The 14,626-nt window shown below is 45.0% G+C and overlaps 1 protein-coding gene across 3 annotated transcripts in view; it reads right to left on the minus strand.

The window, feature by feature from the left end:
• Window positions 1-641: 641 nt before the first annotated feature.
• Window positions 642-14,626, minus strand: part of NUP107 (nucleoporin 107) — a 590,137-nt gene continuing 576,152 nt past the window's right edge. For all 3 annotated transcript variants that reach the window (XM_086919004.1, XM_086919006.1, XM_086919003.1), the window contains exon 28: window positions 642-992. In XM_086919004.1, the coding sequence (XP_086775130.1) occupies window positions 885-992 (108 nt within the window). In that variant the 3' untranslated portion in view covers window positions 642-884. The remainder of the gene's footprint in view (window positions 993-14,626) is intronic.

Genomic DNA, 14,626 nt, shown 5'->3' on the forward strand with positions numbered 1-14,626 from the left:
AGATGGTTCATACTTCATTTCCAATGTCATGCTGTAGATCACGAACATGTGTTACTGTTTGCAATGCTCAAAGAGATGTGATAAATTTGGTCTCCGAATGCGAAGTGACCGCAATGTTCAGCGGACTCTTCTATTGCTAGAGCGCTTACATCATGGGCAAAACATTTGGAGGCACCACAGGCAGTTTCAATCTAATCAGTGCAAATGTGCAAATAGTACAGTGCCTCTATGTTGGGGATGCAACACAGTCAGTAAAAAGTCTCTGTACAAAAACAAAAAAAGCTGACGTAGAGCAGATAAAGGCAGCTACGTTATGCACTGTAGAGATCGGACACCAGAAGTCAATAAAGTGAAATATGTAGGACAATGACTGCTAACGCCAGACTTGAGGTTCTAAAGAAGATGGCTTTTTGAAGTTCCCCTAGCTCAGGAGTGACTCCATCAATTCAAGTCAATGCAGCATAGAAACTACACTAAATCAGGATGAGATCAATCAGATCCAAAGTGGTATGGTTTGGGTTAACAGTAGGAACATGTATGCATTCCTTGGTCGTACAACACACAACTTTGGCACAGTTCTGGTACAAGTCATACAAACTTTGTTCAGACTCGCAGCAAATGGATGGAATTAAATTCAAGGCTGATTAGTAATTTTGCTCTTGGGAAGAAATTAAGATAAATTTCGACTTTTCTGAGCAAAATTTAATTTAATAATGAAAAAGATTCTTACAAAATAATGTTATTCTTTACAAAAATGAATATTTCCCAAAATGGAGACAGTTGTCATTTTAGTGAGGTTTTCTTTTTACACTCCTTTCAGCAGATAGCTGTAGGACACACGCCTCTAAAAGTAGCCTGAGATAAACTACTGTTAAATTAAGACATCAGGACTGAACTTCATATCCCAGAGGATCAAGGTCCTGATCCAAAAGCATCAACGAAGACTCCCTCAGCTTCTGCAGCAATTTCCTCAACTCGTCTTTTGAAAATTCCTGTTAAAGAGGAGACAGAAGAATGAGAAAATAAGCAGACTAATGTTAGTTTGTTTTATTGACTTGATTTATGAAGTATTTCTATTGTAGAAGATGCAGCTATACTCCAACTGTCTTCTGAAGCTATTACTTCTGATAATAGTAACCATATTCTTTCAAGCACATAAAAATGGCATAACTGCCTTATAGAGTAATACATAAGAACACATTACTACCATTGGTTACGCTCTTTCTGGTGGATGCACTAACTAACCTTATATTCCCCACCTTTAGAATAGCCACAGGCAGCAAATTGGAATCGTAGTTCTTTAAAACAACTACACACAGCAACATGGCACTGTTGAACTCCAAAATTACCTTGTCACCACTACAGAAGTGAAGGATGCCTATTGACTCCATCCCTGCATGCTGACGTTCGTGTCTTTGATTTTTTTTTTCTGTGCCATCAGACGCGGAGCAACTGTGACAAATCAGGTTGTTTGAAAACACCGACTTGGGACCTTTTAAAAGGCACAAGAGTCCACTTCACAGAACAGGGAGGCAGGAGGGAAGTGAAGAATGTGCAGTTGGAAAGTACACACCAGAAAGCGTGTTAAGAAAGTTGATTTGTTCTTCTGATAGCTACTTCTAATCACATACTTCTCAACAGTCGGTGGTTGTGGAAGAAACACTGAAATGGTAATTAACTAACTAATGTGGAAAGGCAAAACCTCCTTAGGCAGGAAGACAGCCTGGGTCCTCAGCACCAATATGTCTGGAAAGAAAGTGGTGTATGGGGACTGTACTGACAAAGCCTGCAGTTCACTCACATGGTGTGCAGAAGTGATTGCCATTAGGAATACCATCTTAAAGATAAGGAGCCGTAAGGAGCAACTGTGAATGGGCCCGAACAGTGTAACCATAAGAAACATGAGGACCAATTTAAAATCTCATTGAGGTATGTTGAAAGGCTTTAAAGGAAACATGCGTCAAACCCTTCAGAAATTGCGTCACAGCATGCAGTTTAGAAAAGGGAACGTTGAACGGGCAAATATAAGAAGGCAGAAAGTCCTTAAATTTAACTTTTATCTGCTCCCACCAACTGGTTGGGCTAAAAACAAGACAAAAGAACATCTGATAACTTGGCTTGCAAGGGATCAAGCTGACAGACCTTACTCTTTATGATCCAAGTCCAGGATCTTTGAGACGGTTAGGTGTAGAAGCGACGACAAAGTATGGCAAAATTACCTCAGAATACTCCAAGTCTATAGTGCACTCTATAGTTCATTTTAATACATCACATTCCTCACAAATCTACCTTCACTTTTGTTTTCAATGTTCCTTTATCTACAATTTACACTTTAGGGGTAACTGGGTCATCCAATTTCAATCCGCACAGCTATTCTACACAAAAAACCTCCAGCAAAGAGCCCCATGAGGGGCCCGTTGGATTGCAGTACAGACCCAACAACAAGCACATCCCAATGATGAATTATGCCACCTTGTGCTGGGTGAGGGCTTGTGCTTCGAAACATGAACGGTTTCTGTGACCTACTTGGGTTGGAATACCGAATATCGCAACTTAGACCCTACTTCGGACCGGAAGACTGCTGTTATCAACAAAACAGGAGGCCACCAATTTCTATACTTTCAATCACTCTATATTCAAACAAAATACTCGGTTCATCCTCAAGTATGTTTTTGCACCAGAAGGGTACAGAAAGAACTTTATGTACGATAGGATTAACAATGTGTCTTGTTTTACTTTTGAGCTGAATTTTCCTTAGATGACCAAGTATGTCATCAAATACTTCTGGGAACTATTTGCAAACACCTTTACCTAAAATTCTTTTAACTATTATAACGGGATTAATAACAATGGGATTAGTTTAATGCCCAATTCTCTTTGGTGTCTCCATATTAATAGCCTTATCTATTATTTACACCTTGCAACCTTCCCCTGAAATATATACACATTTTGCTCATCTCTACACCGAGGATTTATATCTGGCTCTCCAAGGACATAATCTTCTCTATTCTGGAACTTCTTGCATATATTCTTGGTGAGGAGTATGAAATGATTAGGAAACTGTTAGAAATCAGACATATCATCTAAACAGATTGCAATTGGTCTTCCTGATCAATAATTTGCAAAACAGGCTTATAAGAATTTTCTGCCAGTTCCTCTATTAGCCAGTCACAAAATGCCCTTTCCTTCCATATTTCCCACAAGTGGCGTTGTTTTGCAAAATACAAATTGCTGTTTGCTAAATTTTTTCCATTCCTACACATAAAGCATTTCATCTTGGAAATATCGCCAATTATCTTTGTTTCAAAGTGCGGGTGTGCTTTTATTGTACACTCTTTTTCCTTCCTTAATTTTCCAAACAGCCTGCTCAGTGGGAAAACTCATTCCTTTCACATAACAAGCACGGGGTTTGATACTTTGGGGGTTGTTGCCTCTGTGAGACCTGGATTGTATGCAAGCAGTTTCATTAGAGTTGTGATGCTGTAAGTCGATCATAGAGTCAAATAGTTCTCCAAAGTCACGTGTGTTGGAAATTCCCCTTGCTGCCGCTATATAATTAGTGAGTTTCTAATTTATACCTTGGAGGCAGTCCAGTTATTACAAATCTTTTAAATACATTATTTTGTCCCAAATCGCAAGTCTAATTTCTTAAATGTTACTTGGGACAATCCAATTGTTCAACACTGGAAGATGTTGGCAGCTGCCATGCTAGATAAAACAATATGATTCCACACCAAAAACCCTTAGGCTAAAGGGTGAAGAATAGAGGTATAACTGACTATAAATTAGTAGAGGGTACTCATCCACACAATGATAAAACTGTCTAATGCAGGAACAGAGAGAGAAGAGATTGGTGTGATTTGTAATACTAGAGAATATTAGAAAGCAGTCAAATTATTTTGGTGGTGCCTATTCCATATAGAATTCAAGAAGGCAATCATTGAAAACAGGGCCTAATTTAATTAAATCTTCCACATATCTTTTATTGACCAAAGAGGCACTTGAATTAGTTGAGATGTCCTGTGCAATAGTAAGTATGAAGATGTAGAAATGAACCAGATCCTCCCCCAGCATTAAACAATGTGCCATTTTGTTGCTTTGAAACACTGACATAGTACAACACAGGCATAACACTACCTATTCTCATCCCTGGCAGAAGGAGGAGTTGTCTCTTAGTTGCTTTGAAGGAATCATCTTCCTATATTCGGAGTTATTTTATGAAGAACAATGATTACTATGTAAACTTACTCGGAGACATTTCCCTAACTGGACCTTTACAGGTTCTAGAACCATTGTTGACTGTATCAGTTAAAAAGCACATTGGTATCTAAATTACATAGTTCAATATGTTACCTCTTTATATAATATTTGTACTTTACCCAAGTTCGTAGGTATATGGGGCAGCCCCTACTCACTATAGTACAGGTTTGCTTGCAGTTAGGCCAGCAAAGGCTTTCAGTACTACCATGCACACAGGTCCCTTTCCTGTGTATCTACTTTTTTCCCCATCAATCTTACTACTGAAATAGGTCTATGAGACTTTATCCGGAAGAAAAATATATTCAAAAACACACAATCGAGTCTTAGCTTTCGACACCCACAAGTACCATTAATGAACGAGCTACTCACCTTCGGTAACAATGTATTTGGTAGAGACATGTTTTTAGTTGTAGATTCATTACCTTTGGAATTTCCCCCAAGTGTCAGTCTAGATCCAGAGATTTTTCGTCAGCAATACCCCAGGGTGTCGGTAGGTGGCGTCGGTCAGCTTTTTGTCGGTCATCGGCATTGTGCGCGCTGGAATGGCGTCGCGGGAGCTACATAGACGACGCCCAGGCGGGCTGATTTAAGCCGTGTGAAGAACTGTCCAAGCCAGACACACAGAGCCATGAAAGACACTGACCAATGGTGCGTCAAAACTAGGACATAATAGGGGGTGTACTCACCCCAAGGAAGGGACCTATTGGTCCCGACCTGCACTCCCCTGTAAACGCCCCTAAATTTAGTATTTAGGGTCAACCCTTAACCTTGCCTCCTCAGATTCGAGGAAGAAATAAGAATGACTGAAGAGCCGTGCTGACCCAAGAAGAGGAGGATACCAACTGATTTGGCCCCAGCCCCACTGGCCTGTCCTGACTCCGACCTGCCTACAGTGAAACTCTGGTGTCTCCAGCAGCCAACAGGCACCTAGAACCCAGAGGACCTGCCTGGCACTCATCTCAAAGATTGTCTCCTACGTGCACCGAATTTGCTCAGCCAAAGACTTTAACACAGAACCCAGGTCCAGTCCGCTCCGCGGTTCTGCATCAGACACCCACAGCCTGAGTTTGAGTAGCCCAACACCACGAAGAGGTCTCCCCAGCGAACCTGACCTGGGATCTGGTGACCCCAGACCTACCTCAAGCTTCAAACAGACACCTGCAGCCTCAACCCGAAGGGTCCACCCGACTGCGTCTGGAGCTGGTTAGAAGATCAGACGCCTAAAGACACCCCTGCAACCGACACCTCACGGCCTTGGGTGGCTCAACAAACAGTGTCCAGGCATCCCCAAGAACCCAACTTACCTCTCCTGCCGGTGGTCACCTTCAGGAAACCCTGTGCCGAAGCCTGCAGCATTTTCTTCAAACTGGGGATCTCCATTGCAAACCACAGGTCTACAGACATCTTGGCACTCTGCATCTGCCTGCCTTCGTGCCGCTGGTGGTTCAGCTCTTGTGCTGATTGTTGTCCCCTGCAGTGCTGATCCTAAGCCCAGGAACTTTGCTCCCACAACCGAGTGGCCTGCTCGTAAGCAGCCCCTGGCCTAAGCCTTCCTAGCCCCACTGGCTAACATTGGGCCCCTGATGTCTAAACCCAGCCGTCCTATTGCCGCTGGTGGTGCTATTTGAGGGCCTAACGGAGCTTTGATTTTAACCCCCAAAAGCTACTCGTGCAGGTAGTTTACTTACTTGCAAACCATTAACCTTCTTTTCTTCAATAGGGACCAATGTTATTATTTTTGTTCCAAAAATCTTCTCAGTGTTGAACTGACTTTTTGTATGAAAACTAAAGTAACTTTCTTTGAATCAAAAATTGCTGCACTTACCTGTAAATTGTAAGTTCCCTTCTGTGATATCTCAACATATCACCCCAAGTAGTCAAAGTAACTGAAAAGTAACCAAAATGTAGTCAAAAGTAATTTCTATGTATTTTAAACTGTTTAAAAAGCAAATAAAAACCTGTAACTATTCCAATTCCATCCACAATTGCATTTCCTAGTAAAGGTTTGTATTTAAAAGTATATTTCAGTTACCTGTGCCAAGTCTTGCTTGATTCTAGAAATAAACATAAGTATACCTAATTGGTCTGGTTTCTGTCTCTGAGATTGTGCCATCAACCTTGATTGAGTGAATACAATAAATGCTTAACACACTCTCCTGATAAGCCTAACTGCTCGACCAGACTACCACAAAGATAGCGGTTAGTGATGATCTAATTTAGCCTCTGCTATACTTTTGAGGATCCCCTGGACTCTGTGCCCACTACACCTTATTTTGGTATAGTATATACAGAGCCAGCTTTCTACCGTATTCACTGACAGCAATGCCAAGCTGGAGGAAGTAATCATCCTATTTTCAATTGGGGCAGGGGGCGGGGAGTTCAGAAGGGAATGCGCCCTTGGAAGATGAGGCTTAGACAACCAAGCTCTGAGAGTAAGGATGTTGTGCAAGGAACACTGGGTCTCCAGGAGAGGGGCGATGGCACAGGGCGATTCTCCTGTCCACAGTAGTCCCTGGTCCAAGTGCCCAGAAGGACATCAATGAGGGCTTCATTAAAGGGCAAGAGAGGTTCAGAGGTAGAAGCTGCACGCTGAAGTACCACTGTCAGAGGTTGTCATGACTGCTACCGAAGGGAGCTTGATACCAAGGTCCGCAGCCGACCGTACCACCACAGCGTAGGGTGCCCCCCTCCTCCGTTGCCACAGTAGGGGGAGAAAGCAAACCAGTCAGGGAAGGTGTCCAAACCACTGGCCTCACTCAGGTCTGTCCGGCAGTCCATGAGGTTTCCAAGCTGGTCAGGCAAATGGTACAGCTGCCCCTGCCATTCCTTCCTGTCACAAAATCAATGCCAGGGATTAACACCGGAACAAAAGTCCCTTCCAGCATCAGAACAGACGTCGATCAATGACGGTCCAGCTCCGTGTCCACGCCAGGAACTAGGCATGGCGTCATTGCAGACCGGGGATAGAGTCAGCATCAGGAGAGTTACCGCTGGGGCCGACGTCGGGGAAGGTCGAAGTTTATCGACCGAAATCGGTCCGGATCTGATAGCGGATACATGGGGGCCCTCCAGAGCCGTCAGCGAAGGCCTGGGGCGACCAACCGACTCCGCAGGTGACCAGTAGAGCCAGACTGGCCAAAGATGAGGTGCAAGGCCTCATAGAATTGTTTTAGTTGGGCAGTAGACGCTCCGGTTCCCGGAAATGCAGGGAGGCGCAGAGTTGTCTCAGCAACAGGCTACGGGGATGGAGGTCTAAAGCAGTGACGCCCCAAGTCCCGCATCGCGTCGGACGGGGCAAAGTCAAAGTCAAAGTCAAAGAATGATTGTGCTTCTTCGACGACTTCTTGTGCTTACCCGAAGATCTCAAATGCTTTGGACCTACACTACGGACAGCATTGAATTCAACCTTGATTTATTAAATGCAGAGAGAATTGTACTCTATGTCCTCGGATTTTTATCACAAACAAAAAGCATTGCTCGATGTCTATGTTAACTACTACAGATAACTTTTGAACCCTCCTGAGGCACAGCCGGGAGTAGCAAGGAACCTGAGCATAACTTTGTTTTAAAACTGTAAAATTTCACTCTGCTTTTAAAATCACTCACCTTCCCTGTCACATCACTGCAGTGTGCAGGCACCCTTTCCTGCTGAAAAACGAGCACTGGTAAGGGCAAAATCGCTGTTTTCCCGCCAACTTCATTCCCCTCTCCCTGACTGGGACCCGCCCACTTTGAGGCCACGCCCCCCTCTTCAAAGTTATAAAAGAAGCACTGACTGCTAGCGCTTTAGATAACTTTTGAACCCTCCTGAGGCACAGCCGGGAGTAGCAAGGAACCTGAGCATAACTTTGTTTTAAAACTGTAAAATTTCACTTTGCTTTTAAAATCACTCACCTTCCCTGTCACATCACTGCAGTGTGCAGGCACCCTTTCCTGCTGAAAAACGAGCACTGGTAAGGGCAAAATCGCCGTTTTCCCGCCAACTTCATTCCCCTCTCCCTGACTGGGACACGCCCACTCGAGGCCACGCCTCTTGCATTGCTCCCTCCCTACAAATATGTGCATGTTCCGGAAGCGCAGCGGGCGCGCCTAAGGCAAGCCCGTCTGCGCCCGTCCGTGCCAGGACGAGCCTAGGGCCAGGCACCCTGGACCTTTCCACTCAAGCAAGGCTGTCATACTCCAGGGACTCTCTGTTACAACTGAACCAGCGCCTACAGGCTTCCTGCACCAATTCCCTTAAAGGTGAGAGCCGATATACTCAATGTCTACATTGCCCATTCAAACTTTCCCCAACATTGAAGAACCAACTACCTCCGACAACCATTAATATGGCTCTATTAAATTGTAGATCTTTACCCAAACATTCTCAGGAAATACATATGCTACTAAAAGAGGAGAAACTTGAAATCCTGTTTCTCACAGAAATGTGGCTCTGCCCAGACTCGGACTATGACATCGTTCAGGCGCTACCTCAGGGCTATCTCCTGCAACATCTAGATCGAGCGAAGGGAAAGGGAGGAGGGATTGCTATTATCTATAAGGACCAATTTACATGTCGATTTCACGACAGTCCCCTATCGAATTGTGAAAATGTACATTTTAACATTCAGCTATCTCCATGCAACTCCCTCTCTGGAGTCCTCATTTACCGCCCACCAGGGCCTCTGGGCCAATTCTGTAGTTCCCTGTTGGAATTTTCAACTATATTGTCTAGCACCTCGTCTAACATGATAGTCCTAGGGGACCTTAATATACATTTCGACAACAGCGATGACAATACTGCATTAGAATTACTTGCAGACCTAGCGACTCTTCAGCTCCACTTTCAGAGCGATCAACCCACGCATATGCTCGGACATTTACTCGACCCCATCATAAGCAACATTGATGACTTTAAAACTAATGTCCCGATCCCTCTGCCATGGTCGGATCATTTACTCATCCCTTTCAGGTGGGAAGTACGTAACATCTCTCTTCCCAATAAACCTCCTGACAAACCTAAGCGTCCCTGGGCCAAACTAGACACTGATAAGGGGAAGCAGGCCCTGGAACTCTGCAAACCAACCCAGGAAACAGACCCTATCACAGCAGATATGGAGTTCTCCTCTTGGATTGAAAACTCCCGTAACACGATTCTCCCAAAAAAAACGCACCTTACCTCCCGCAAAAAAACGTCTGCCCCATGATTCATCCAGGAGACTCGCCAGCTAAAGAAACTTTGCAAGAAAGCCGAAAGAGAGTGGCGGAAAGACTTCAACCCTAACCGCAAGAAGGACTACAGATTGTCTATTCTTACGTATAAAAAAGCCCTGAAAAATGCCCAGACCGCTTTTTTTCAAGAGAAAATCAGCTCGGCATCATGTTCATCGAGGGAGACTTTCTTAATCGTCAAACAACTTCTCAAAACACCAGAATCCACAGGCTCGATTGACCCCTCAAACAACCACTGTGACGAACTGGCTACGTTTTTTGATCAAAAGATCCAAAACATTTTACAGCTACTCCCACCCCTTTCCCCGATAGACCACTCATCGCTACCTGTACTGCAGGGCAACTACCTTAACACGGGACTTGACTCATTCACCCCTATAAGTCCTGACACCCTGTCTCCCATTTTCCACTCACTCAAAAGTGGCTCACCATCTGACCCCGCTCCAGTTAAAATCTTAAAGCTGGTTGCACCTACCATTCTCGAACCATTGGTAAATGTGATCAATGCCTCGCTGACCAACGGACTGGTTCCCCCTAGCTGGAAGAAGGCGAAGGTTAGGGCCTTACTTAAAAAAACCTAACTTAGACCGCCTCAAACCTCTCCAACTTTAGACCGATCTCCCTCCTTCCGTGCACTAGCAAGATTACAGAAAAATTCATCAACTCCCAGCTGTCTAATTATCTCGAAACGAATGAATTACTTAAATCCTCACAAACAGGTTTTCGCCCGGGCCAGGGCACTGAAACCGCGATGGTGACGGTGGTCGAGGAAGCCAGGAAGATCATGGACACAGGAGGATCAGTGGCAGTGATCCTCCTGGACCTGAGCGCGGCCTTCGACACGGTCAACCACCAGATCCTAGTCCAGCGACTTAGCGATCTTGGGATCACAGGCACTGCCCTGTCTTGGCTGAAATTGTTTCTTCAGGACCGCTCATTCCAGGTTATAGAGGGCAATTATACATCTAAAGAGACCCCTATACGTTGTGTAGGGCCTCAGGGCTCCTCTTTGAGCCCCACGCTCTTCAACGTATATATTTCCCCCCTGGAAAAGATAGTCACCCCACATGGGATAAAACTCCTGACGTACGCAGATGACACGCAGCTGGTGGTCTCTCTCACCCAGCAGGAAAATCCCACCATAGACCTCTACTCCTGCCTGAGAGACATAGTCAGCTGGATGGACAGATCTCACTTGAAGCTTAACAGCGACAAGACGGAGATCATGGTGATGGGGAATCAGGCCCATTCCCACCCAGACTCTCCTTGGCCCCCCTGCATGGGTAAAGCTCCAACTCCCAAGTCCGAGATTAAAAGCCTCGGTCTATGGCTAGATAAAAACCTCACCATGCAAACCCAAGCAAGGAAAACGGCTGGAGTTTGTTTCGGTCTCTTGCGCTCAATCCGAAAAATCCTACCACTGCTCCCTCTCCAATCAAGGAAACTTTTGATCCAAGGCCTTATTTTGTCAAGGTTGGATTACGGCAACGCACTGTACCTGGGCGTACCACAGAAAGTTACAACTAAATTACAGGTAGTACAAAACGCCGCCGCCAGGATCTTGACCAATACTAAGACCCGCTGCTCGGCCAAACCAGCTATCCGAGAGCTGCACTGGCTACCCGTCATAGAAAGAGTGCAGTTCAAGGCGCTCTGCCTTACGCACAAAATTCTTAACGGAAAAGCCCCCCCTTTACTTAAAGATCTGGTCACTCCTTATACCACCTCCAGACCCCTCCGATCTTCTAATGCCCACCTCACCGAGTACCCAAGATCAATAGAGCACGATCAGGAGGTCGTTGTTTTTCGTACAACGCGTCCAAATTGTGGAATTCCCTTCCCCCTGACCTTCGTGCACAACCCAACCTGCTGGCATTTCGAAAATCTCTGAAGACATGGCTGTTCCCGTGAGCTTCTCCCCCTCTTCATTCCATCTGTAATGGTTCAGCGCTGGGACGCTCACGGGCAGCTATGCGCTTTAGAAATCCGGTAACATTAACATTAACTGCCCTCGATCTACACTGCGGACAGCAGGGGTCACAAGTCAGATGCAGTGGCGATTGCAGATGACGCAGTCCAGTTCGCAAGACACGTTGCTCCCAGTCCACATCAAGCATCATCACAGGCTCCTACACTTTCAATACTTCTGGTACCACTAACCCTATTTAACACAAACAAATCCCACATGTCTAACTGTGTCCTGAGTCCTGAACAGCAGTGACCCTAACTTCGTGTCAACGACCACAACACCTTACTACCTTCGATTAGTGAGGAGTATTTTCAGATTCAAGTCTGCCGACAAGCGGTGCCACTGAACCTGCACTACGCAGGCCGGTGACGCCACCAACATATGCACAAGGCTGTAGACCCTTCCTCATCGCTACTTCTGACCTACACTACGGTCTGCAGTCCTCACAATTCAAATACAGTCCTGATTCCATATGATGCACTCCAGTACGCAAGACACATTGCTCCCAGTGCGACCCGTCCACATCAAATATCATCACAAGCTCCTACACTCTCAATGCTTCTAGTACCACTAACACTATTTAACACAAACAAATCCCACATATCTAATAACTGTGTCCTGACTCCTGAACAGCAGTGCCCCCAACTTTGTGGCAGCGACCACAGCACCAGACTCCCTTCAGTCTTAATTGTTCTTCTTTTCTTTAAATATTTTTCTTTTATATGTAAACCTATACATGACTAAGATTATTCTTTGTTCAACCACACAGAGATACTTCTGGAGCCAAGAAGGTTGTTGGAGGTATGTTACAAAAGTGAAAAAAGGGCTGACGGACTGAATCACAAAATAGTTTTTCAATACTTATGTAGTGTGAGCTACGAACAGTTCGGACCCAGGCTCGCACACCGACAGCTGCGGCGCATCCGCTCGACTCACAGACGCAGCCTTTGTTTCTATCCCTGCCTCCTTCTGTCGTACGCCATGCCACGCTACTGCGATTACGTTCCGACGTTGGCCCACATAGCTACCTGTCGCAGGCGTACTCGCTGTTGTTGTACAGGTCAGAGGTCTAGTTCTCAACATCTCACGCCCACTCCCTGAGGACAGGTTTGCACACACACCACACTAATCCGGCACATGTAGCACAGGCCATGAGACCATGCAAATATATTAGATCGACAACGTCACATCCTTTATTGCCGGTGCTCACTAGCTGGCGAACGGTCCATGAGTCTCAATCATAAAGACTCCACGAAAACTTGCACATAACGTTAGTCACACCCTAAACTATATATGGCCATCAGCAGCCTACCATCCCCTTGACGCGGACTTCATATACATAGAGTTACTGCCAACCCAAACTCATGTAGCCATCAGGAGCCTAACGCCACATGCCACTAACTTGAGTTCCACAAGCTGAGGGGCACCAATCCCTAAGGTGCTCTCCGCCATTGATGACTCACAACATCTGTGAGATATGTCAGACCGCGCAGAAGTTCAAGTGGTCTCCACCATACACGACTCAACGACATCTATCAGAACCGCGAAGAAGCTAATGTGGTCTCCGCCATTCAAGACTCAACGACATCTGTAAGATGACCACAGTCCGCCCACTGCTGCACACTCCGATAGCACCAAGTAATTATTTGCCAATCGATGCGCAGAGGCAACAATCTCTCACACTCACTCACTCTCTTCCCGCTCTTCTCTCTCTCACTCGCTCACTATCTTCATTCCTTTCCTTCTATCTCTCTCTCCCTTTCTCACTCCCTTTCTTTCCTTCCCTCTTTTTCTCTCTGGCTTGTTTTTTTCCTTCTCGGATTCTCTCTCTGTCCTTTCATATGCACATTACACACGTCCTTATTTTGTGCTTTATTTTCCAACCTCTGTCGTCGACATCCATGGTCCCCAGAGGAATCTTCCACCTTGTTATTTTCTATTATATTTGTAAAATTGTATTTATTGCTTTATTTTTTATAAATATATGAATAATTTTTTTTTAGAATAGTTTATAGTTATATAACTTTATTAAAAAATAAAGTTTAACAAAAAAAATTATAAACCTTTTTGACTTTTTCTTAACTGCTGTGTGACTTTCTTGTTCTTGTTCTTATTACTGTTATTTGGTGGTATCCACCATGATGTTGAATTTTAGAACACTTATCGCGGGAATACTATTAATCTCTCCAGTTTGCACCAACTTCTATGTACTGTATTAGATTTATCTCAACTTTAGTTGCATTAAAGTGGAAATAATTAAATGCAGAGTAGCCGTTCCCTTGCAAAAAGACACGAGGTGCACCGTTGCGATTTATTCTAAATAATATAATCCTATATTGAATTGCACTGAGGTAGTCCCTGCACTTACAGTGTACACACAAAATCGATTAAGAAATCTCATTGTATTTTTACAAATAGTAACTACACTACCGGATCTTAACGGGATACACTACCCAGTCCATATATTGTTCTGCACATGAACTAATGACATCACAACTTTCACAACTACAATGCTAACACATTTATACAAGTGTTAAACAGGACGACTACCTGAACATGAAGAGACACACCAGCACACCCACAGGTGCCATAGAGTCAATGAGCACGATACAGGGATACCCATGAGGGCCACAAGACTCATCGCAACAATCCCAGGACCACCAACACCCACCAAACCTGCATCTGAGCAAGTCTGTCCGTGTGCTCATTGTGTTAGCATGATAAGCAAATGCCCAACAAAATCACAGTCTGCTGTCTTCAGCAGACGTTACTATGTCACCCCAGCGTTGGCAGTTTCCCTGGACATGTAGCTACGCATGCATCCTCCTGCATGCACAACAGGCGTGTGCTGGTCTGGCGTACAGAGGGCAGCGCAGGGGTGTGCCTATCCGGCAAGGAAACAGGGTGTCTCCCACATGTCCGTGTGCAGGAAGAGCGGTAAGTGTGTCTCTGTGTTCTGATGTAGCCTGCCACAAGGGCTGCAGCTGGCAAAGTTGTAATGTGGCATGCACCACCTCCAAACGGCAGTATCACTGTGTGGTTGGAATACCGCAAAACATGCTGAAATATGCATTACAATGCTGTGCCGTACGGGTGCACGGGATACAACAGCGCACCGTACAAAAGTATGGAGGCTCAAGGGAAGAAGGAGCAGCTGTTTGGCAATGTAACACACAATGAGCTCGC

This window comes from Lissotriton vulgaris, chromosome 1_1 (assembly GCF_964263255.1).
Source record: "Lissotriton vulgaris chromosome 1_1, aLisVul1.2, whole genome shotgun sequence".
NCBI lineage: Eukaryota > Metazoa > Chordata > Amphibia > Caudata > Salamandridae > Lissotriton > Lissotriton vulgaris.